Source organism: Takifugu rubripes, chromosome 16 (assembly GCF_901000725.2).
Source record: "Takifugu rubripes chromosome 16, fTakRub1.2, whole genome shotgun sequence".
NCBI classification, from domain to species: domain Eukaryota; kingdom Metazoa; phylum Chordata; class Actinopteri; order Tetraodontiformes; family Tetraodontidae; genus Takifugu; species Takifugu rubripes.
In genome coordinates this window covers 6,527,730-6,552,837 of record NC_042300.1, presented here as the reverse complement: position 1 = coordinate 6,552,837, position 25,108 = coordinate 6,527,730, and the positions used below count along the sequence as shown (strand labels likewise).

Below are 25,108 nucleotides of genomic sequence, written 5' to 3'. Positions count from 1 at the left end.
CCAAACTGATAAAGGACGCGTGGGCAAACATGCGGTATTCTAGATTCCAGAGCTCCTTTCTCTCCCCCCCTCTCTCTCTACCTCCCTCTCTCTCTTCCTGTCTCTCTGTACCTCTCTCTCCCTCTCTCTCCCCGTCTCCCTCTCTCTTCCTCTCTCTCTCTACCTCTCTCTCTACCTCTCTCTCTCCCTCTCTCTACCTCTCTCTCTGCCTCTCTCTCTCTCTCCCTCTCTCTCTCTCTCTCTCTCTCAGCAGCTGCGCCTATCATGCCTTTCCTTCCCTGACGCCGAGCGAAGCCTCCCATACAGATGAGCGCTGGAAGCCACGCACCTCTTGACGTAGCCACAGACCGGTTGCGGTGCCACTCGGTCTCCGTCGCACGTATATGCGCAACGTGACTGGTGCTGAACTGGATGCTCGGCCCCGCACCTCCAGCTCCCGTCGTCATCGGAAAAAGTGGTCTCCGCAACGCCGGTGACGGTCGACGGTGAACCCCGCTGTGGAGCGCTTTGGAGAGCCCGGGACCGGGACCGGGACCGGGACCGCCGCGTCGTCGATCGTTTGACCCGGTGATGTGAGAGTACGCGCAAGCTCCTGAAAATAGCCGGCTTGGGTTTTTTTTTTTTTTTTTCAGCCCTGAAGGTGAAGAGGGAGAGGAAGTAAGAGTGTGAAGCGGTGGTGATGGCTCTCTCGTCGGCGCAGCAGCTGCAGAGCGGCCGGTGAACCACAGCTGGAAATGAGGAACTATGTCCGCACGTCCTCGCCCTCCTGCCCGTGGTCGACAGCCTGAGCGCGTCCCGTCCGTCCGCCTCCTCCGGGGTCTTCGCTGAAGTCCAGGTTCGCACCGTGACGCCAAGACGCGCCTACCTGGAGCCGAGAGGAGGCTGCTATGTGCTAAGGCCGGGCTCTCTGCAGCCCACTCCCCCCTGCGCCCCGCTTCCTTCCCCGCATCCTCCCGCGCTAGATGGCACGCAGTGGACATTACATCCATCACCGCCCCAGTGTGGCATAAATACCTTCAGAGCCGCCGCCGAGAGCACAGACGCGCACATCGAAGCGGAGCCGCGTCCGTCCAACCCCTGGCGCACTCGCGAAAGATCTCCTTCCGCCGAGAGCTGGATATGCTGAGACTAACGTGAAAAGATGGATCTAATTATCTGTGTTTGGGGGCTGCTGACGCTGGTCGCGGAGGGCGTGCGTTGCCAAGGAGTGTACGGTGAGTGCGGGGACGCGAATGTGATCGTGACCTTGTGCAGACGATGGCCACTTGTAATCTGTTCAGAATCACAGTCCAGTGATCGCGCGCGCGCGCACGCGCACCCAAGACCCTCCGCAACACCAGCTCACATGAAGGGTCTGGACGTCATGTCTGTGGGAGCCTCAGTGGGTCCAGCACAGACCAGATTATACTGATTTATGGGTCGCGATTTATGACGACGCGTCTCAGACGTTTTGATTTGCTGATTATGATGAAGACAAATGCGTGTTTGGATGTAGCCTCGTTCCATTCAACGTTCACAGCCGTGCACTGTTGTCGTGTGCCACTGCCAACCTCCTCCTTATCTCCATCTATCTGATCTCTCTCTCTCTCTGTCCCTCCCTCACACACTCTGCTTGCACATTTTTCTATCTCTTACTCGTGCAACCAGTGGCGCCGATGGCGTCTCAGGTGAGGCGCCGTCCAGATATGATCGATGTGCACTAACGGTGTGCTCGACCCCTGCCCCTGCCCTGACCTTAGGGCTGCAACGGCAGCTCCAACCAAAGCCGAGGCTGTGCGGCGGGAATGCGAGGTGGAGCTCGGAGAGGAGATGGCGTCCTTCAGAGGCCTGCGGCGGCGGCGGCGGCGGCCGAAGGAGACGACGCAAGGAGAAGGCATGACAGGAGCAGTCACGGTGCTGCACCTGTCCAATGATCTTCCAGGGTCGTATCTGTTCCTTCGCCAGGGCGGGAGAAGCGAGAAAGAGATGATAAATCACGGCGTGTCGAGGCAGTTGTGGCGTGACGGCTCATGTGCTGCATGTGCACACATCAGCCGCCAGCACCTGCCGCACATCCAGGAACGCTCCGTGTGATCCGCCCTTCCCGCTCACGCCTCCAACCCTCCGCTCACTGGGGTTTGCAGTCTTTGGACGTGGACACTTCCTGCACCGAGGCCCCGCGGGCGCGTCTTCTCATCGGGCGCCAGCGTCTCCAGAAATCACCGCCGATATCCTAATCTGGTAAATTGGCCTCGGCGAGACGCACGGGGGAGACAGGCGTGACGCTAACCATCAGGAGTGATGAGGGGAACGCCAGATCAAAGCGGCGGCGGGTTTTGGTGCGAGCAGGCCGACTGTGTTAGTGCGTGCAGATGAAGATGCACGCTCATTAGTGGGGATCACATCCCATATTGCTTGATGAGTTGCCACTGAGGTGTGTGTGTGTGTGTGTGTGCGTGTGTGCGGAGAAGCAGGCCTACAGCAGCAGCAGATGAGATTAGGAGATGCAGCAGAGGATTCTGTTTGAGGGTTTAAGCGTCCTGTGTGTTGCACGCTCCCCGCCTGCTTCCTCCACCACTGCACCCACTTCTCAAAGTGCATCTGTCGCGTTTTATCGCCGCCGCTGCGTGTTCTGCCATGGCAACGGGGGTAAGAGCTGAAGTGAAGAAGCGCACAGGCGCGCTCGTGTGTCATTTCCTCTTCAATTGTGAGATTCGTGTTGAAACTAACAAAAAAAACCCCATCCCTTATCTGCAGGGCTTAAATGAAAGTAGCTAGGTTTGTGTCTGAAGGGCGTCAGCAGGTGGCGGCGTGCGCAGCATCCATTCAAAGGAGGCGGGTACAGCTCCAAAGTTCCTTGGCGTTACTTCAAATGCTTCGTGGTGTGAGGAGTGGGCAGAGGAACGGAGCCCCGGAGTCCATCCGCCAGTTTCATCTCCTCCCGTCGATGTTCATCGGCGCTCTTGAGTAAATGGTGGAATCATAATGTAGTAATGAAGAAATTACACAGTCGTGTGTTAAGTGGTGCTGCCAGAGTCATTAGAGAGGATTGATGACGCTGAGTCGTCCCTCCGTGACTCCAGGCCCTCGCTGAGAGGGACCACTCTGCCCACCGGTTGCTGCCTCCTCGGCGGAACAAGCCCCTCCTCCCTCCGCAGTTTAAAAGAGATGCATCCTGGGACGTAACTTTTCTGGAGGCGTCCCACCTGAAGGAAGTTCTGATTGCATCAAAGTGGGCCGTGCTGCACCTCTGTGGGGCTGACAGGCGTCACGTCGCTTTGCATGACAGCCCTGGAGAGGGAAAACAGTCCCTGCTGCTTTTTTCTCCCCTCCTCCTCTGATTTCTCCCCCTCTGTGTCATTTCTGTCTCTTGCTCCCTCTCGTTTGCATTAAAGTCCAACCAATTGCCGGGCTTTCTTTTCATGAGCCCCGGTTCAGACGCTTTGGCTTCTAAGCTATGCAAATGCATTCTGCCAGTGAAACTAAAGCCGTCTTTGTTGGTGCTCAGAGGCCTCCTCCACAGAGTCCTTCATCATTCCTTTGGATCGGGACCCTACATTTCCCACCGTAATGAGACCGCGGACGGCTCTACCTCGTCTCTCCCGTCCCATCTCCCTACCTGTCTTTCCCCTCCGTCTGCCCGTCTTTCCCTCCGATTCCCCCGGGGGCCGCAGCAGTGGGCGGATGTCTGCAGCACGGACTTCAATTAAACCGATGAGGATATCGCAGCTTATCTCGGTACAGAGGAATTCCTGCAGCAGCATGGCGTAGGATTCACGTTGGGAATTACGGCGCATCCCTGGGCGGGGGTTCTGACGGCAACTTAATCATACAGAATGTCAGTTCTCTTTGGGCCAAGTCCTCGGAGACTCGTGCCGAATGTTCACTACAGAGACAATGTTTGAACTTAAAGGCACCGCTGGCGAGCCGCTTATACGCCGGTAATCTTTGATTGTGTGACGGTAATATTCCGATACAATGGGATAAATACGCACCTGCGGCTCCTAGCTTCACACATCAAACTCTCGCTCTGTCCTCCAACGAGGAAACATAACCATAATCTGCAGTCGTGTCTCAAAACGAAGCGCTACGGTCTTGTTAGCAATGATAGTCTGAGGCGTCTGCTAGCTGCTAGCTTATTTCTTTTCAAAAGTATCAGTTGACAGGAACTAAAGAGCACCTGTGTACCGCAAATGGCTGTAACAAAGGGTTGTTGGTGGGCGAATGCTCTTATGCCAACCTCAATGCTAGCCCGAACCCGCGGCGCACTGCGGTGGAAAATGCCTGTGCTCCGCTTCTTCTGGAGCTGTAATTTCAGGTTTGATTGAATTCTGCTTCCTGCATAATCAGGAGCAGTCAGTCAGCACACGCGTGGGATTATTTGTGAATTGCTGGACGTTAATGTGTTCATAGTCAAGCCGTGTATCAAAGCTGTTTTACATGTTTTCCAGCCCAAAGAGCCCCACTATTAGGCAGCTGGGATATAAATGCATTTTAAAATATGATCGCTGAATCATTCCTGTACGGTTTTGGTGATTTGTGACCACAGTGGGGAGGAAAAAGTCTAATATAGCTTTGGCTACTTTGCAGACATTATGAGCAGCTGTAATACTTTCTTGCTTTGAGGATTTGGATGAGTTCAGGAACACAATTTACCTCAGGATCATTCAGGGCCAAATCCCCTCCGCTGACCAAAGAAGCTTATTGTAACCTGGCTGACTGCTTCAAAATGTTAAGCCCGCATCCCCAAACCCTGAGCTACTTTCCCTGCTCTGAGCGGCGCCATGGACAGAAAGCTCCTCTTAATTGATGTTGTAGTCATTCGTTCATTAAGTCCCGGTCTGACGCGTGACTAAACCTGCCCCCTGCCCCAGTATTCCCCCATCAAAACCCTTTTTGTACCTGCAACGAAGCCCCCAACCCCCAGAAAAGGCTGAATGTGAGCGTTGAATCACAGCAGAGTGATAATGCTAATGTCTTGCCATCGAGGCTACAGAGTGGAGGAAGTCATGATGGATGTTGATACTCGGGATAAGACTCCCGTCAGGATTCCCTGATGCTTCTCTTGTTTCCCTGTTTTAACCGTTGAAAATGAGAAAAGTGCGATGTGGTGTTGTTGTTGGCCGATAATGCAGCTGTTTATTGTTTTGATGATGGTTCGGTCTGAATTCAAGCATCATAAAGGCCGTTATTATGCCTGAAAGAGGGGCTTGTTTGCGTAGCGGTTGAGGCAACACCGTTACATCTGTTCCAGCTTGGGAACAATCAAGTGGTTCATCCCTCCCTCCCTCCATACCTCTGTAGCGCCGCCAGCGCGCTTCCACCGTCCCAGTAAATCAAAACAAGCCCGGAGAATATGCTGTAAACATGCCAGCAGCCTGTAATTTACACCACATAATAATGGCCTGTAACGCCATCTCTCCAACAGAGGTGACATGGCGAGCGCGCTGCGGACTCCGATGTGACGCTGCGCTGAACCTCAGCACACCTGGGGGGTCTTGGGCAGAACTTTGGGGCGGTTTTGGACAGCATCTCCGCTCTCTGGGCATGCTCAGGATACCCCCTGGTGTCCTACCACGATGCACCGTCGCTATGCAATTCCCAAGGAACCCCCCCCTCCCGCTGCACCCAGATTAGCTCAAATAATATAAAACACCTGTGCGGGTGGGCTGAACACAACCGCAGCAGCTGTCAGCTCAGCGCGCCGCAGCTCACTGTTGTGCAGCGCGTCCCTGCTGTTGCACGTAGACGCAGCATGATTTAACAGTTTGCTGCATTTAGCAGAAAACCCCTGACAGATATGCTGCGTCCAGACACGTACGGATGTACACCGTTACATAAGGCTGCACCGGACTCAAGGTTCTGCACCAAAGAGGAGGAGAATAAACGAATCGTGCTATTTTAACCCGGTTGTAGCCTCAAACGACTGGATTGTGAATCACTCACCGCCGTACATTAGCATGAATGCCACTGACGGGGCGTCGTGCCCCCTGCACACGGCCCGGCTCATAAATTCTGTTATAGCTCAGATCTGGGTGATCAGAGGGCAGAAAACCCGGACCTGCCGCCGCATATGTTGACAAGAATGCAACCAAATCCCTTTAGTCAGGTCTATAATTTGCCCACAAAGGAATCAGGCAGGTGCTTTTCTGTGCGACTGCTAATAGCTGATATAATGAAATGCTAATTATCGCGCGACATACATTTGTGTCAGTGCTTATTTTGTCAAATCAGAATTCGGAAGGTGTTCCATCCCCGTAATCACTTATGACGACGCGGTTTTATGTAACCCGTCAGAACGCGGGCGAAATCACGATGAGTCACGCGCGAAATTTGCATTTAAAAGCATAATTTGTATCATGGCATGTTTTGGATTTTGCTCAATGAGCATCAAGATTAGATGCTAAGATGAATACTTTATGGTGCCTGTGGCGTCTCCCTCCATCTTCCGTAACTTATCACTTCCGTGATTGGCATTGCTCGGAATCACAGGGAATTATACATGCTAGCCGGCTTCAAAGTGACACAAATGATGAAAGGAGCTCATTGAATATGAATGCTTCCTTCCGTCTTCCCTCACACCCCCACAGCCGCTCCGATTGTCTTTGTTAAGACAAAGTGGCAGGATCCGTATTTACACAAGTAAAGTACAAACGATCCGGGACTCCCAGCAGACGCCTGGAACGTGATGCGGCACCAAGGTGGCGCGAGGAAAGTTTGGCTTTTTTGGTTTTAAAAGGGCAGATTTGGAGAGGAGCGGAGCCACGGGAGGCCTGTGTCGGCCTTCCGCTGTGTCACTCCAGCCCACGCAGCCTTGCTAAGGGAAGGCTGTTTTCATGGTGACAGTACGCGAGCCTGCCCCCCCCCCCACACACACACGCTGCCGAGAACGCTCCTTCATTCTCTCCTTCCCCTCATGCCAGGAAATCAATCGCTGAAACAAATGTGAAGTGATTGCAGAGACGCCGGCGACGCCGCCATCGTCCGCGAGGGGAGATGAGATTGCTGTCGGGCTCTTCGTGCCGGTGGGTGTGTGTGTGTGTGTGTGTGGGGGGGGTCTCTGTTGTTAGGAGGGTCAGGGTGGCCAAAATAACCCCTGATTTATTGCCCTTGGGCGACCGCAAGAAGGGGCCTGCTTGTCTTGGCAGAGAGCAAATAAATGTGTTGACGTGGCCGCACGCGTAAACTCCAACCATCAGCGTCCCGGAGACCCTCAGCCCATCAAAGTCAGGGCAAACTAAAGAGGGGGGGGGGGGCATCTGAAGAGGCTGGGGCAACTAAGCACATCAGCTTAACCAACTTTTGACTCCAAAGTTTCCGATGCACAGGCGACTTTATACCTTTAACCATCCACCACCTCAGAGACGTCCACGTCCAGCACGCCCCCCCCAGCCGGCCAGAACCTCATTATTGTAGCTAACGTGACGGTCTGGCAGCTAATCACTTTAGCGCCGTGCTTCCTTCTTCTCTGCGCCAGACTGAATATTCCGGAGGGATATTCCCATGGGAATGACCTCGAGCCGCCCGCTGTGGAGGTAGAGCGCCGATATCGGGCCACAGCCGACCGCGGCGGCTACGTTACCTCAGAGATATAGCATAAAGAAACGTTCTGACAATCTCTGTAAAGAGGCGGTTTTGTTTTGGAAACGTGCACGTCGGCCCGCGGTCTCACCCTCCCTCTCAGGCTTTCAGCGGCGCCGCTCGGCACGCGGCGCGTTCCTCTTCTGAGAGGCTCTCCGCTGCCAAGAGACGTCGTGACGGGGCCGACTCGGCGAGGGGTTTTGTTCTTTTCGCAGCTGCCGTTAAATGCTGAGTCGGCGCCGCAGCCTTTCACGTCCGCGTCAGACACGTGTGAGCGGGGACAGAACGCAGACAGACGAGTGCGTCTCCCAGCCGTCGCCCGCGCCAGCGCCACGTGTGGCGTCTGGAGGTGACGGAGGCCTCCAGGACCGCTCAAATGCCACCTTCACGGCTCCCGCCGACCTTTGGTCCATTTTCTGCTCTCTGACTTTTTCCTACTTTCTTTCCCTCTTTTTCACCCCCCCTCTCTTCACACTCCTTCAGTTAGATCGGGAAAAAAACCAATCTCTGAGCAGTTTTAGTCACTTTAACGTTAAAATAAAGCGGGATCGAGTAGCTTCAGATGATTTATCCTGTTTGTTGTCGGGCTGATCCAGAAAACCAAAGCGATGTTCACCCAGTCGGTCCTTCTGCCGCCGTGTTTTGGCAGAGCGCCGCGACTTTACTGGTGACTTTACTACAGAGGGAAGCGTTCAAGAGCGCTAAAAGCAGCCCCCTCAAATTTACCCCCTCAAATTTAACTGCAACACTAAAGAGAACAAATCAATAAAGCGGTTCAGCCTGAGAGGTGGGCTTGATGTCAGGCCATTTCAGTGAAAGCACAGGAGGAAATAGTTTGGGTGGAATTTAAAAGCTATTTAAATCTCTTTCACTTCACACCTGGTTACCAGTTGGAGAAAGTGCTGCATGCTAACTCGGCTAGCCCGCGCGCTTCAAACGCAACTGTGAATTCATCGTTAAAAATCCCAAATTGAATCGCGACTCTGATTTCCCATCGGCCCTCGGAGACTGTTTTTAAAAAGCAGCTACGTTTTCAATCAGGAGAGCAGAGAAGGGGGGAAAAACACTTTAACTCTGAGTTCTTGGAGGCGGGAGGGGGCCTTCTGAGTTGGAGGTTATTAAAATGTTTTGCGGATATTAAACACATTGAAATTCCACAACAGAGGACTTCAAACCGGCTTTGAAATGCAGCGATAAAACCTCCCAACACACAGGTGGCTCCACAGGTCGCCCCCCCCTGGCCCCTCTTAGGGGCCCACAAAGCCCCTAATGGCTCTGCTGAATGCATTGCTAATGCGAGGTGGAACCTGGGTGTGGCGGCGATCCATATTGGTATCCATATTTATATCCAAAGCCACACATCAACACACGCTGATAATATTCATGAATTCTGCAGCGACGGATGCAGCAGAGTTAAGATTTGCCCCCCCCACACCACCACCGTTGGGGTGGGGTATATATCTGTGTGTGTGCTCCCTGTGGATTTCTGTGATGCTACCGAGGTAATTGGATGTGTGACGCCCACCAAAAATCCCCTTTAGCCCTGGGCAAGTGCTCTCGGAATCCCAGCATGCCTCTGTGGAGCCCAGAGTGAGGCTTATTCTTTCAACTGGCAGCCATCAAACGGTGCAGCAGCATCAGAGGGAGACCCGAGAATGCAACCACGCTCGTCTGTGGAGGGTGTACGGAGACCAGATGAGTTTTTAATCAGACTGTTATTTTTCTGTAACCCCCCATCCCCCCCCCCACCCGCCACCTCCCCGGATCCCAATAAGCTTTTATTTTGAAGCGAAAACGTGGCTGCCAGCCAGCGCAACAACGGCATCGGCGTTCCACAGCAGGAGAATCGGTAATTAACTGATTTGTATAGTGTCAAATTATCATAATAAATATTTATTCAGAGATGGGCCGCTGTGTTCGCGGCACTGGGCGGCGGCGAGCGCACGGCACGAGCAATTCCTGCAGTAGACAGTCGCGCAATTAGAATTATTTTCATTATCTGATCTTCATTTCCCTAATGGGCCTCAGGAGGTCGGAAACAGTCTGTGTGCTAATATTGATTAATATATGTGTGTGTGTGTGTGTGTGTGTGTGTGTGTGTGTGTGTGTGTGTGTGTGTGTGTGTGTGTGTGTGTGTGGACCTTTAGCTTTAAATAGTAAATGGACACAGTTTGAGCATATTATATTCACCTACTTGCTGAAAAAAAGCTCCAGAATTAAAAGGAAAAGCTCCAAATCGCTATTTAGCAAATGATGCAGTCAGTGGTAAATGTGACGACATCATTTCACGGCGCCCAGAACGATACGTGACCTGAGACGCGTAGTCAAACGTGTGCGAGTGCTCTCCTCGTTTTCCCAGTTTTTGCAGAGGAAACTAGGGGTAGCAGCAATGCTACGCTAGCATCTCTTTGACGCGTTAGCTACCACGTAACTGAGACAACCTCATTACTGCAGGACGGGAAAAAAATATTGAATTTGGAGTTTTGTGAACCACAGTAGAAGCTCTGAACGCCAAACACCAGGACGTGAGCGGCTAAAAAGCTCAGCATCCTGTTTGACCCCGTCATCGTCAGACACCACAGACAGGATGGTTCCGGTCCAATCAAAGGTTTTGATGGATGCTCGGCGCCGCCCGCTCGACCTTTGCGGGTGTGTTTTGCTGTCCGACCTCTGAAACAAAACCTTTGATGCCTTTTTTTTTTTTTTTCTTGAAATTGTGCCTGCAAAGTAGACAGAAATGTGGGGTGGGTGCAGATCTGAGTCCTTCTGACAGCTCAGCCTCCCTCCCCCTTATGTCCTCTTCACTCTGGAGGGGGGGGGGGGCGACTCGACGGCGGCGAGGGATTTCATCATCGCCACAAACACGCTTCAGTGTTTTAGTGTCAGCGGGGAGGCGAGCGCATGAAAGAGCGCGCTTCATTCACACAGAAACACTCGCACGGGTGTTCTCTCCGTCCCTGCTTATGCCCCGCCCCTCCTGCTCCCGCACGCTCGCGCGTCACACTCATTTAGCTCGCCATTAAGCGGCTTCCTGTCCGTGAAGACGCGTCACTGCGCTGCCTCGGATGCTGCTGCATCCTAGGGAGGGGGGGAGGGGGGTGGGAACCAGCTGTGGTAATTGCTCACAACTTCCTCTGATTGCGCAATATGATGGAAGCTCTTAACCTATGGTGCGGCTAAAATGGCCAACAGGCGCCGTCCGCGTTTGGCGCTTCAAAGCCTCCTCCCACACCGAAACATCCGTTTTCCAGGACAAAGTCGGCGATAATGTGGCGTGCTGATGTCACCCGGATGTAAAAATAGAAATCAGCCATGAATAATGCAAAGAGCTCCGAGAAACCCACAGCGTGTTTGAGCAGCAGCGGCGGTCCGGTAAGATGGCGCGGGGACGGAGGCGCCACGCACAGGCGGCGGTCCGGGTGAGGAGTCGGAGCAGCAGCAGCTCCTGGGAGCGTCGTGATTGTGCTGATTGTTCCGTTGAGTGGAGCCGCTATTACCGTAGCATCTGCAGGGGGGGGGTAAATCGCTCCGAGTTGTGGGTTCCGTGTTTTATAACTGTGACAAACGTGAACTCGGGGTCACACGTGAGGCCTGACGTAGCCACAGCGCTGAAGGTGGTGTCAGTTAGCAAAGCTGGATAAACGTGTAGCATTAGCATCAATGAGAGGTGGAGACAGACGTCACCTGCTGGGATTATTCTGATTCAGATGGATTATAAATGTATTCTCTTATTAGGAGTAGGAAACCAGGAGGGGGGGGGGTCATTATGGATGCATCAAACAGGACGGCCTTGACAGGAGCTCTAACTCGGGACGCAGTCGCGTCCCTGAAGAAGAGAATGGGGGGGGGGGATTGAGTGTCACAAAGGATCCGTCAGGAGCTGCTCCGACAGGCGGGTCTGTGCTGCTTCCTGCTCTGTATCGACATCTCCGGATTCACCGCACGCCCACTTTGGACTTCTCCCTCTCACATACGAGCTCATTAGGATCAGATTTACTGCAGGCAGTCTCTTTACCAGACCTCATTTGATACAGATTACTGCCTCTGTTGGGGGGGGGGTGGACTCCCCATTTTTAAACATTTTCTCCTTCCTATTTTCGCAGCTTTTAGCCTCTCAAGCCCGAGTGTTTGCCAGAGATCCTGCAGATGTGACGGCAGTTTTTCGTGTCATACCTTTAAGTGCCCCTCGTACGGCATGTGTCCGATGGGGACGGGAGGGAAAGCGCCCCAGGTGAGACATGTTTAATCGGGGAAATCGTAGCTGCGGCGATAACCCAGAGAGGTGAGAACCACCGGCTCCACGGCGACGCCGCTCGCCCGTTTCATTTGCATTCTGTGTGTGGGGAAGAACAAATAAACCCCCGATTTTCCCTCAGCTTCATGTTTATCTCCCTCAGCTGTGTTCCAAATCTGGGCCTTATTTCCTCCCCATGGTTGACTTGACTTGGTCTGTCATTTCCTGTTTCTTCCTTTTATTATCCGAACGCCGCGGCTCCTCGGTGTAAGCGATGGCCCCTTTGACTGGAGTTCTGAGGCAAAGCATTTGCGAGCGCGGACGGGAGAGGAGGCTCGGCGAGGAGGAGATTAAATTATCTCCTTTGAAGGTGCGCCGCAGCTTTCATGAGACAGCGGCCGTTATTAATATGCAGTGACACATGCATACATCCAGAATGATCCCCGACGCGTCGTCATGGATCATAAAATTCCCCAAGGTGCCTTTCGCTCATTGCACACGGAGCCGTCGCCACAACTCACAGGACTCGGAGGGAGCGTGGAGGAATATACGTGAAGAGGCAGGAGGGAACCAAAACAAGAGGCTCTGAGAACTCAGCGCCCAGTTTCACGGCCTGTCCTGGTGCGGCGGGAGGAGGATTCAGCTTCGCTTGTCTTAAACGCTTCCCGTGGTCTCGTTTCTGTGGGAGCTTCAAGTTTGAAGGTGACTTTGCAGATATTACGGCACGTCGACTTCATAGATTTTGGCAGGAAGCAGCAGGATCCATATTGGATGTCGCTGGTCTCGCGGCGGTTAGCATAGCATCTGCAAGCTTCCTTCCCTACGAGGCAGAAGCACCGGGTTTCTCCCAGCCAATCAGGGGAGATCAGGCTGCATCCCTGATTGAAATGACGGGTTGGTTAACAGGAGACGCATGGACGGACGCTCTATTTGGCCTCCCAGGGAAGCAGCTGAGCCCAGTTTTCAATCAGACCACCCTGTTATTACGGCTAACGACCTGAACTGATCCAGAAGGTCGACACATGAACATTCCAGCAATCAGGACGAGGAGACGTACGAATGGAACTGTTGTTCAGGAGGGCTTTTGGAAGCCGGTCGATGCCGGGCCGCCGAGGCGAGCTACCCTGAGGTAGAACGGTGGCGTGAAGAGTTCAGGCAGCAGTCGGGAGGGAGGGAGCTCACCAGTAAATCATGTCTGACGCTCATTTCATCTCCACAAGCACCTGATCCCCCTAAAGAGGAACGCTGCTCCCACTCCGAGTTCCACCCACACGGGCGCTTATTATCGGAGCGTGCGGAGGCATCGGCAGTGTCAGCCAGCGGTTACACTTACCCGTGTAGCGAATGGTCATCAACTGTGTAATTGAATTTCTACCCCTTTTTTCCAGCCCCTTTGCCTCCCCCTGGTGACAGCCCAAATGAGCTGGCACCCATGATTGATTTTCACATTTCAGGGGGGGCCTACTTTGACTAAGCACCGACTATTAAAGCGGCCCTGTCCTGTCCGTGGCGTGGAGCGGGACGTTAAGTAGCGAGCAGAAAACAGCTTGGCTGTGGTGGCGGCAGCCGGGGGGGCGGGGGGAAGGGGTACACAGCCTCTCATTTAGCTCCTATCCATGGCGATGAAACGCAGGAAAACTCATTAGGATATACAAAAAGTTGAGCTGGAAGATTCCCCGCCGCCCCGGCTCGTCGTGCCGGGCATCCTGGCGCGGGTGATTTTCGCCGCGAACGCCATGACGCGCAATTTGCTGACGCGGTAATTGGAGGCTTCACGCGGCGAGCTGCCGTCTCGGCCGTCTTCTGTTGGGCTTTGCGGGCGCGTCCACCAACGGTGCAGGAAATGCTTGGAGGGACTCATTAATGCGCCGTCGTCTTCCTCTCGCAGAGGAAGCTGAGCCGCGTGAGGACGGCGTGATGAGTCACTCTGCGGCCCACGTGGTCGGCCAACCTTTTTAGAAACCTAATGATGCATATAGAGCAGTGGCGTGGGCGAGGGGACGTCTGCGGTGACGGACACTTGTGGAGCCATTACTGCTGGAAAAGCCGGCGTATTTCTACAGGCGCAAACTGAAAAGCACTTTATTTCCTCAATGGAGGAAATTGAAGTGGCTAATTAATCTCTGATTGATTTAAAAGCTGTAAATTGTATCGGGTGAAACCTGAGTAATTGCAGTAAACAACAAACAGACATTAACCCTGAGATGTGAGTCTGACGGATACGACGCGGGACGTCTGGCTGGATCCGGTTTGGCTCTGGCCCGCACGTGATGCGGCGCCAGCGCCCTCTGAGCCCTCCGTGAGTGGACATTGATTCACTCCCTCTGGGGTTTCTGGGTGGACGATCGGGGCAATCGCGCTCGCTTCGATCGGAGCGAAGCGGCGCACGTCCAGGAATGTGCTTTCTGTGATAGATACAGGGACGTGCGCTCTAGTTAAAGGCAGGTGTGCAACAGCACAAAATGGAACAATCAGACACACCTGGTGGGCATGAAATGGACGTTTGTCCCCCCCGCGCAGTGGTGCCTCTGTTTTATCTGTGACCAGCCTGCAGGTTATTCTGTGGACCAACAGGTCACGTGCACGTCAGTGAGCTGCAGACGATACGCCAAAACCCCAGTTTATGCTGCAAAGATGAGTGTAAAACGGGCCTCAGTGCTAACAGCTAGCGTCCAGGAGCTGCGCCACAAGTCAAAGTAGATACACAAGCGTGTGACCTTCAACCTGCAAATGTGTCAGCTCTTCACATCGTTCCCGCACCAGGCTACTTGAGTCCCGAGGCCGTGTACCAGTCGTGGCCTCCGGGCCGAGGTCCCGCATTATAAATGCGCGAGCGGAGGCCAGAGCCTCCCAATCTGAATGCGGCTTCGCCAGCGGGGACCCTGAGGGTGCGCTTTAATGATTGTGATGGTGGCTGCGAGACAAAACCAAGCCATGTTTGTAGGAAGGGGGAAGAACAACGGATGACTTTAGAGGAGGCTTTGAACAGCGGAGGACGGATCAGAGCGATGGCGTTCAGGAGGGCTACAGTACGTGAGATAAAGACGGGGAGGATCTGAGTCACGTTTCCTCCATTAACGCGTGGAAATGCTCCGAAATGAAACCCGCCGCCACGTCCCATTCCTGGCTACAGTCATTCAGGGGCCGTGTGCCGGAAATAAAATGTAATTACTGAAGGATGTGAAACTTCTGATGGCTGCCATCTTCTCTCTTTGAGGAAAGGTGCAGGTGTGCTGCACACGTGGGGAGATGGATTTAAACAAAGCAATGACCTATTAAACCTTTAAGGGGAGATTTCAGCTTCTTAATGAGGAATTCCGGAGCGAAGATGAGATTTCTCTTTTCCCTTTTCTCCCAGTTCCACGTCCCTTCTCCCCTGCAGTCCATCTTTGCTCTAAATGACAGTTCGGCATCTCGCATTTTCTCTCACAGCTGCCAGAAATAAAACAGCTGGATGAGCGATCACCAGCCCCCCTCGCTCCATCACCCCCGGGCTGCCGGCGCTCGGCCCGGCATCTGCCGGCTCCGCATTTGAACACCCGGGGTTCCCGGCGTGTGGAGAGGCATTGCAGGTTGCTTGGCGCTGACAGGTATCTGTAGATGTCATTGACTTTAAATGAAAGCGTGGCGTGAGGACATCAATCACGGGAGCGCGCTGCTGCGTGATGCATTGGCTTCCTGGCCCGGATCTTCATGACGGTGCACCGCCATCAGAGCTCATTTACCCCGGCGCCCTGCCCCGCGCCGTCCTCACGCCCTCCCAGTTCACCCTCCCAGAGCGCTGCAGTGTGCCGGACCCAGGAGTGGAGGATAACGGTCCTTGTTGGTCCTCCCAGGGCAGATGCAGAGCTGCAGTGTTGAGGCAGGGCCGGTTTAGCTGGAGCCGTCGGCCCGCCGTGGCGGGTGTTTGAGCGTCCTTCTGTTTGAAGACTGCCGATGAGTGTGGAATAATCAAGTGTGCACATCCACGCCTCAGCTTGTTTAGAAATGTGGAGTTTGTTGCCCAAATGCGAACTTTTTTTTAACTGCGCCGTCCAATTATCTGCACTTTCGAGTTTGGTCGCTGTGCTAACAGATAATATATTCAAATATTCGCCGCAGCCCCCATTAAAGTATCAGGTAGACGTAAGCGCTGTCTTTTAAACCATGAGCAAAATAAAATGGATAACAATATTTATGCAAAGGCTAAACCTCTTAGCATAACTTAAATAACTAGAACAAACGACTTCCTCCGGACTAAAGGGGTCAGTCCTTATGAATAAAGATGATAAGTAATCTTGTTCATTTATTTAAAGGTGCAGAAGGTCACCCACAGCCTTTTGCCTCTGGTCAGATTCCTCTGTGAGTCTTATCTGCGCCTTGCAAAGATAATTGACAACCACTTACTGTCTGTTTCTTCTCAACAGACAGATGGGGATAATACAAAAGCCTGCCATCTTATTCAAACTGAAATTCTTTTGTTTTGTCCCCACAAAATGGGAAATTCCACATGTGCCGCGTAAAATAACGCTTCGAAGCGCCGCTTCAACAGAGAATGATGATTCCAGGACGCTAATCCCGACGTAGCCGAGTTGCTTTAACGTTAAAGGTTGCTGGAGAGGGCTACGTGCTAACGGGGCGGACGAGCGCCAGCTGCAGGCGAAGTAAATCAGGCCGATCGGTGACGAGTGCGATAAAGGAAAATGGGGTCCTGAAAGAAGCTGCGTGAGAAACAAAAGCAGTCGCTGTAAGCAAAAGTTCGGTGGTGATTTGCTTGTCATTAGCGACGACCGGGACAATTTAGCAGCGTGACACACAAAAGCACGGACGCCTCCGCTAGCAGCTAATCTAAAATACAGCCCGCAACGCTGCAGGAACGCGTCTGCTCGTGCTTTTGTGTCCCTTCAATCCAAGTACATGTTGAAATGACACTTTTTTTCTTCCGTTTTTCTCTCGTCCCCTCCAGCTCTTCGTTTCTCGTCCTGCAAATGTTTACACAGGACAAGGTGACAACGTTTGATTTCACGGGTGAACGGGCCCCTTATTGCATGAGCTATCACACTGGCTCAGAACAAGTCCGGGTGGTGGTTTGTGTTTGTGTGTTTGGGCTTTAATTTCAATTATTTCCTTAGAAAAACCCGTGGGGAAGATTAGCCGCTCAGAACCACAACCAGGAAGTAAAAGGGAACCAAAGCGGAGAAACCGATCCAGAACTTCAGGCGATGGCATCAGATTTTTGCTACAGGGAAGCTATTGGTGACATATTTCCAAAAAACGAAATGATGAAGGGATTCATAATCAGAAGTGGTGAACTGAGGAGAGGCTTAATGAGCCTCTTTGCTTTTGTGCCGCGGCGGCGCCATCATCGCCACTTTTTCAGGCCCCCTCGTGCTGCAGGAGCAGATTCCTGAAGGGCTCATCAACTCTATCCCTGCATCAGGGGGAGGCTGCAGGCTAACATGCCTGCCTGCTCCCATTTACTGCTGCTGCTGCTGCCCTTAATGCTTCCAGGGGAGGCTGAAGCACCGCGGGGCCCTTTGTGTCAGATGTGAAGAACCGGGAGCGTCGGGGCGTACCCGCGACACCGCTGCGAGCGGCGAGGCGTCCTCTTTTATTTCGGTTTTCAACCCAACAAGGAAGCAGGGAGAAACACGGAGCAGTTCCAGCTTTTTCTCCCCTGTCGTCGCAAAGTGAGGATGGAAGAGGACATTTGGAGAGAGTGCATCAGGTTCTATTTTGGGGGGTTGGAGGGATTATTCAGGGCTGCCTGCAGCACAAGGGTTCTGTTGTTTACATGAAAGGCTGATCGGGCCTCCATTTGAAGACCCGGTAAAGCTTCCGGCGAGGGACTGAGCAGACCTCCCCCAAAGGCAGAACCAAGACAAATGTCAGCGTGGTAGAAAGGTCAAGAGGGCGCCCAGCACGGCCAGCACAGCTGCACTGGGGCCTAGCACCTTTGAGAGGGCGGCCTGGTTCAGCTTCCCTCTTCATTTTCCTGGAAGCACAATGGTGCCGCATTAATTAGGTCTTTAATTGGGTGCTACACATGCTACGTTAAAAATATCTTAAATGTGCATCTCTGCGGGGTTACCATGTCCTCCCAGGAACATTACGTGGTAAACAACAAAAAAGGGAACATTTAGTTTTAAAAAAGCTGGTAAATTCCCCCTTATTGGTGATAAATCGGAGCTAATTCCTAAACCTCTCACCTCGGGGGATCCCTCGCCAGTGCCGCCGGGATTTGCCACAGCGTTCTGTCGTCTGATTGCGCATTTAGTTTCTTCATTGGCGCCGCGATGACAGTCGGGCAGATCGGGCAAACAGCTGCCGGGCGATCAGAATCCACCTGGGTCTGATGACCCGTCCACCAAGGACATGTGGGGAGAACAGAACCGTTAATGCAATTAAAGGCTCCAGCTGTGACAATGAACACAAGTGAAAGAATTTGCGGTATAAAAGGTTCCAGTATTAATAAAGCCGAGTCCTCGCGTGAACTTCTGATGGCCCGCGTGGGTCTCCAATCTGTAATTGAACAGTGATTTTATTGCAATTAAGCAAATTGGAATTGCACTTTAAGTGCGTCCTGCCTAATTGAGGGTGTTATATCTATCGTGAAGACTAATTGCACACCTCTTCCAGAGTAATTAAACCTTCAGCAGCTGGATGTGGACGCCAGGTTGGAGCCCACGTCTGAGCTGTGCGTGGTGCTGAACCCACGACCGCGGGTCCCATTCAGCTCAGGGGGAACGTTTGAGCGAAGGTTGCAACGCCGGGGACACCCGGGAGCCTCACGTTCTCATTTAAAGATTGATTTATTACCTTTTTTATACGCTTTTAAGTGAGATGAGGACCGGAGGGACCCGAATACGTCACCCTCGGCGAGGTTAATGCACCCTTTTAAGAGAAATGCGAGGCGACACTCTGATTGGTTGAGTTTACGTTAGAGCCAAACATGCCCGCGAATAATTAAAGAGGCTTTTTCTCCCTTTGACCTACTTTGCACTGGGATTATTCACTGAGAGGAGGCTGAAACCACCAGCTAAAGGCTGGTATTTAGTCACCAGACGTCATTCTCCACAGACAGGAGGGTTCCAGTCAACATTTTTGTCTACAAATACCCGATTCCCGTGAGAAATATGTGACCCAGCTGCTCAGGAAGATGTAGCTGAACAGCTCTTCCTCACGGTGGAATCACTTTTAGATTCAGCCAGCAGAGATATCAAAGGTCGGCTGCGTTTATTTAACCTGACGGAACTTTGCATGTCGGCCTTTTATGGGAGAAAAGAGCGTTTGTGGAGAGGTTCTTCAGCGTTAGACAGCAGATGTGGGTGAACGTGGATAGGCTTCAACTGAATCCCAGCAGGGATCAGCAACTACCCCCCCTCCATGTCTCTGAGGGAGCCAGTCCATACATCTTCCTTCCCTTTCTTCCCCCGCTTCTCGCCGACTCGATTGCTCCGCTCAGTGCTTTGATTGGTGTGTCTCGGCGTTGCCTCCTCCTGATTACTGCCCCAGTCACTCCCTCTGGCTCCACAATCTCATTGTTCCCCTCTGTATTTATCTTGTCTTATCTTCCCCATCATTCCCCTCTCTCTCTTTTCATTCTCCACGCCTCCTCTCTCTTTATTTTACCCCCCCCTCCCCTCACACACCATTCCTCACATCAGTACCTTCTTATCATCCGCTCCCTGCAGTGGCGTTGTGTCTGGCTCCGTCTCAGCTCGGCTTTCGTCATCATTTTGGACAGCTGCGATTCCTCACGTCTGACAAACACGGACGTGGCGCAGCCCAACAAAGGCGGCTCGGGGGGATCGCCGACTAATTCCGCCGTCTGATTGACACGTCAGCGACGGCCTGTTTGTTTTAAAGCTACAGCTGCAGCGTGGATTTGGGCCGCCTCGGTCCGAATCGCGGTATTTCTCCGCATCTCACTGTCTCCTAAAACTTCTCTCCGTGTTTAAAATAATGTCAGCCACACTCGGGGTGGCGGGGAACAAAAAAGAAACATGAAATATTTATGAGATTTGAGCACAAGGCGACAACAGACAGTCGCTTGTCATTGTGCTATTCTGGGTTCAGACGGCTCAGAAGTTTCTGTACTGCTCCTTGGGCTCCTCAGACCTGAAGAAGAGAAGCAAAACTTCATGAAAGCACCATCAGGAGCGAACGCTGCGAGTCGGCCCCGCTCGGATCTGTCAGCCCGCTAATCGCTTTCACTGGGTCCTGAAGGGCAACAACAAAGCCCCCCATTTGTATTCCAATCTGTTATTTTCTCTCTTTTTTTGATCGCCTCCTGAAGCAAATGAACTTGTTTTTCAAGCGATACTTTAATGTTCCCTCAGAAAGCAGAATCTACAGCTCAGTTGCTCGTGACCCAGAACGGACTCGGACAGCAGGATCAGGCGCAGATGGCAAATTCAAACAGTTCGTGGGGGGAAAGTGTCTGTTTTCGTCTATAAAAAGTTTCAGTTTAATTATGCTCACGAGGAATCGGCCGTATGTCAGTTCCTCGTGTCTTAGAGCACGCACACCCAAACGTGCAGTCGGGTTTTTTGGGGGGTTTTTTTTCCCTCAGAATTGGCCTGCAGTGCTGATATTTTCCCCCTCGCACCTGCTGTGATGGGATCCTGCTTCAAAATGTATATTTAATGCACTTTCTGAGCAAAACTTTATTTCAGAAGTCAGAGACTGAACTAAATCTGAAGCCGCTGCAGGAGACAAAAGAGTATTTTTTTTGAAAATGCATCACTTATTGACTTATCAGTAATAACACGGCCTTAAAACTGGAGAACAAAGTGGAATAAAATCATCTGGTTGATTCTTGTTGCCTGCTCATCAAGCTCCATGCACACAACCACCGATGGAATTCAGGCTTTATTGTTTTGCTCAAGGACACTGTGGTCGCAGCGGGGGGGGGGGACTGAACCGCCTTACTTCCAATCAGTGAGTCGCCCCCCTAAAAACATAACCAATTATGACACAAATGTGAGCTGTTTCTCAGGACTCATGTCTGGACTTGCGAACTTCAGGATTTCAGACTTGAACTTCCATAACTAACTATGGTGAAATGCATTGTGGGATATCCATCCACGCAAGTCATTTCGAATGCATACTCGATAAAATGGGTAGAGCAAGTACACTTCCGGGCACTCAGAGGGTACTTGGCAGTACGAGCAAGGACAAGTCCGCATGTTGAGAACCTGCAGTCAGAAACGTTGATGAGCATCAGCCGGTGCCGCTGTTTGCCTGACATGCTGCGTTCAGGGCCAGAAGCGCCGTGGAAATGGTCCAACAATCACCTTCCATCATGATGTTAAGTAATAAACAATCGAGGAGCTATAAAGTCGGGAGGAGCCACGGGCAGAGAAGAGAAAAAGACACTCTCACGCTGGTACGTTTAAAAATATTCATTTGCTTGGAGCGCGCCGTCCCTGCATGGGTGCCGCTAACAACCCACAGACCTCAGTCACAGTCCTCTGCGCGAGCAGCTTTCCAAGATCTGTCCAAATCACGGGTCGCTCCGTGCGTCTCGGCGACACTTGCACTTGACAAACGCCTGTGCAGCGCAGCAGAGCCGCAGCACAGCCGCAGCAGAGCCGCAGCAGAGCCTCAGTGAGGAGCGGAGCGGAGCGACGTGGTGCCGCTGTCACGAGTAACAACGCGCGAGCTGCTCAGAGGCTCTTATATAATCTGCTCGTTAATATTTCTTCTTTTTTTGCTGCTGGGACTCGCAGAGACGTTCCTCATGTGACTGATGAATCACTCCGCTTCTGCTGTGAAACCCTGCTCAGTGCAGCTTCTGCAGAAGTCTGGAGTCAGTCTGACAAGATTTGTTTTTTTATTTTTTATTTTTTACATTTTTGCAGATGTAATGACGTACGGTGACATTCTCTTCATTTCTTTTCATAGACCGACTCTTGTCAGTTCTCGGTAGCCTGAGTGCCACCATCTACCTTCTATTTCCATACGTGATGACTCCTGTGATTCCAGGAGCCGCTCTCAGGGTTTCCTGAAAGTTCTGGAGCAAACGGAGCATCTTTCTCCGCCCCTTCCTCTGAAAAGGCGTCGAGCTTTCCCACGCGGTGCCATTTTCTAGTCCGGAGTCGGCGAACTGGCGGCAGCGGCGTGTCGAAGCTTAACACTGGTTGAGGGGAGCAGGGGGCGCCGCCGCGTGCTAATAACTCGGAGGTAAGAGCGCATCAGCGGTGACATGGCCGCGTGCTCCCCGTCTCTGCTGAGCTCGCTCGCATCAGCCCAAACACCCTTCAGGAGACCTTGAGGTCATGCACAGGCTGGTCTTTAAAAGCGAGGTCAAAGAGCTCCACTAAAAGCTTCCCAGACTGCGAAGCAGCCGGTAAAGCCGCGCCACAGCCATTCCTTCCTCTCCCATAAACTAAAGCCAAAGGAGGCGAACGGTGGAACAAAAGCGGGAATATTCCCTCAGATCCTGTCGCGTCTCTCTCTGGATTCCGTTTCCACCACACAGGCGGCAGCTTCGCTTTAGTTTTTCCACCTCAGCCTGTTTGTGCTTGAGCTCCGGCAACTTTTGCTTTTCATCTGAATTTGCAGAACTACTTTAATTTATAGAGGACTTAAAGTTTACTGCGGCTTCTCCGAGCGTCAACTGAGCACGGGGGGGGGGGCTTTAAATATTTCAGTAAACTTGTCGATTTTAAATATTTCATAGGCGCAGCGATTGATTTGAGCTGAAACTGCTCTGTGAAACATTAAAGGGGGCCTGTTTCTGTCTGAGCTCTACTGGTTAAATGTGCAGCTCTGCTGCTGCATTCAAGGACCACTGGAGGAACCCGTGAACTTTGACACGACAGTCCAGACCTCTGTATGTCATACAAGGGGCCAGTTTTGGGTTTTTAACTCGCCTCTTCACTTCCCCCCTTACAGTAGGGGGTGCAGCCGCCCAGGCTGCTTTGATGCTCTGCAAACCAGCACTACTGATTCCCTCTGATGAAGCTTCTTGTTTTTCACTCCTCCCCAACTTAATTCCAACTTAATTACCATGAGCAGCTATGGAAGTGAACTCAATTATGAAGACATTGCCACATTTTTGCCCTCAAGTCATCAGGAAAAAATCTAATTAAATTTATCTCTTTGTCTTTTGCCGACAAATTTCGCGGTTTTGTTTTCCCTGCTGATGTTTCCCGGAATCGGAAGCCGAATAATAAATGCTCTCCTTTAGAACGGCTTCTTTTCTTTTCAGATGTCAGAAAATCAAACATCACGCTGCGAAGGGTCAGGATTCGTTTCACTTGCAGTTTTATTCAACCCCATTTTTCCGCAAAAATCAAAGAGAAATGGTCAAAATGAGACATCCAGAGTCGTAGCTGCCCACAGATCCTCATCGGTGGATCCTCACCGTCTCCAAATTGATCACCCAACTTCTCACATCACCCCCAACCCCCCAGGACCCGAAACACGTAGATAAGACTTGACTTGATGATCCTGATCAGTAACCGTGGCACTTGTAGAGCCTGTTGACCCTGAGGACGTCGATTTCGGACATGCCGTCTCTCTGGCCGATCTCAACAGAGCTGTCCGGGTACGGAATCAAGGTTTCCTTCCTGTTCATCCCGAAGGCACCTCTGTAAATTTGATCAGAAGGATTAAGACGCCTCTTAACGTGTTGGGGAACGTGTTGGTGCCAGCTTACCTTCCGTAGTGCATGATGGAGCTGTAGTCGTACGGGGTGTCCAGATTAATGGTGTCCTTCTTGTTGAAGTTGTAGACGTGATCTGAGGACAAGAGAGCGAGCAATGAGCAAGAGTCCGGCTGGCAGGTCACAGGGGTGGTGAGGGAAGGGAGCCATACGGTCGATGATGTTCTCCCAGAGGATGGTGATGTAGTTGTCCCGGTCGCTGCGGGTGTGTTCGTGGTAGAATCCCAGAGCGTGCAGCAGCTCGTGCTGGATGACGCCGTGGTTGACGCAGCCGAAGCGCTGCAGCGACACCACCTGCTTCTCCCCAACGCGGCCCATGGCGGAGAAACAGCTGGTGGGGGGAACGGAGATGGTGAGGGAATGAGCGAGGCCGTTCTCCTTCACCGTTACACCCGGGGCGGCGCTCTCACCCGTGTCGCGGCTGAAAGCTCAGGTACATCCGCTCCTCCTTTCGCGGCCGGAAGCGGATGCAGGTCTTGCCGTGAAAATCCTTCATGGCCGTCACAATGGCGTCATTCTCCTCGGCATCTGCAGCGGTAGAAGCGGTCGGTCAGCACAAAGGCGTGGGAGGGAATACCCTTCCGTTAAACGCTCCACCTACCGTACTTATCGCTGATAATGTAGGGGATCCACACTTTCCCATCGGAAGATTTGGGCCACAGGCAGTTAAAAGCTTTATTCAAGCATTTCATTGCGTTCCTGGTTTTGGGAATGTACAAATCTCCCTCCAGGAGGAACTCGCTGGACCCTTTTGGAGGAAAGTTGACGCGAGCGTCAGCAGAATGTCCCGGCAAAAAGGCAGAAATCTGCTGATCTGAGTCTGGAACATGGGAAATATTCCTCACCATTGTTCATCCTGAGGATGGTGGTCGTGATGTCCTCCTTCTCAGTCGGGTCCACTAAGCAGAGGACAAAGTGGAGCTTAGAACGTGTTGGTTCTGCTCTAAATGACTGACTGGTGCACTTTCCCGGTTTTGGTCACTTACCTTTATCGGTTTGAAGAGGCTGTGGAAAAGAAACAAAACGAAGCGGCGGGGAAAAAATAATATTTAATGAAAGTCAGTTTCATGCAAATGTGGACTCACTGCACCAAAGCTGCTTTCTTACCTTATGAGCGGTACAAAGACCCAGAAGCAGCAGCAGGAGAGAAACGGTTGCTCCGACCATTTTTCCTTCTTTTTCTTGAGGCTCCCAAGATCACAGTTGGGAAACTCCAGCGAGGACTGATGCTGGATCTGCCGCGGTGCTGGTTTTATGCGGAGGCAGCCAGGGAGGGTCTGTGTGCAGAGATTAGCAGGAGCTGTTTAATGAGCTAAGTCTTAAATACACTCCTGATGGGCGCGGCCGTCCTTGTCCCGCCGTCGCCACGCGGGGGATAATCTGGTCTGGTCGCTTTGCATCAGATTGCAGGTGGCCTTTCTCAACAAGTTTTGGTAGAAGCCTTTCCCACAACTATATTTGCTAGTTTCAAACTGCTTCATATGTTTTGCGATAACTTTTTGCAGTTTATCTGAGGGGGATCGGATGTAACAGCAGCGGGAGTTGTCATCACGGCATTAATGGCCCCAAATTTGGCCCCAAAAGAGTTTGATCTCCAACAATACAGATACCATCAGTGCATCTCTTAATGAAAACATCGTTTGCTATTAAAGCTAACGGCC

The 25,108-nt window shown here is 52.2% G+C and overlaps 2 protein-coding genes across 6 annotated transcripts in view; one reads left to right on the top strand and one right to left on the bottom strand.

Annotated features, from left to right (window-relative positions):
• Positions 1-274: 274 nt before the first annotated feature.
• LOC101062639 (MAM domain-containing glycosylphosphatidylinositol anchor protein 2) overlaps positions 275-25,108 on the top strand; it is a 103,528-nt gene continuing 78,694 nt past the window's right edge. For 4 of the 5 annotated variants that reach the window (XM_029849403.1, XM_029849401.1, XM_029849402.1 and 1 more), the window contains exon 1: positions 275-1,214. In XM_029849403.1, coding sequence (XP_029705263.1) covers positions 1,142-1,214 — 73 coding nt within the window. In that variant the 5' untranslated portion in view covers positions 275-1,141. Of the gene's footprint in view, positions 1,215-20,722; positions 21,165-25,108 lie in introns of those variants that run through there. The other variant, XM_029849405.1, reaches the window with a different exon arrangement.
• fglce (hatching enzyme) lies at positions 23,033-24,656 on the bottom strand. The gene is given in 8 exon segments (NM_001078597.1): positions 23,033-23,373; positions 23,442-23,523; positions 23,600-23,778; positions 23,858-23,975; positions 24,049-24,195; positions 24,293-24,346; positions 24,434-24,452; positions 24,555-24,656. Coding segments are annotated over 8 exon segments (795 nt in total). The 5' UTR covers positions 24,615-24,656; the 3' UTR covers positions 23,033-23,237.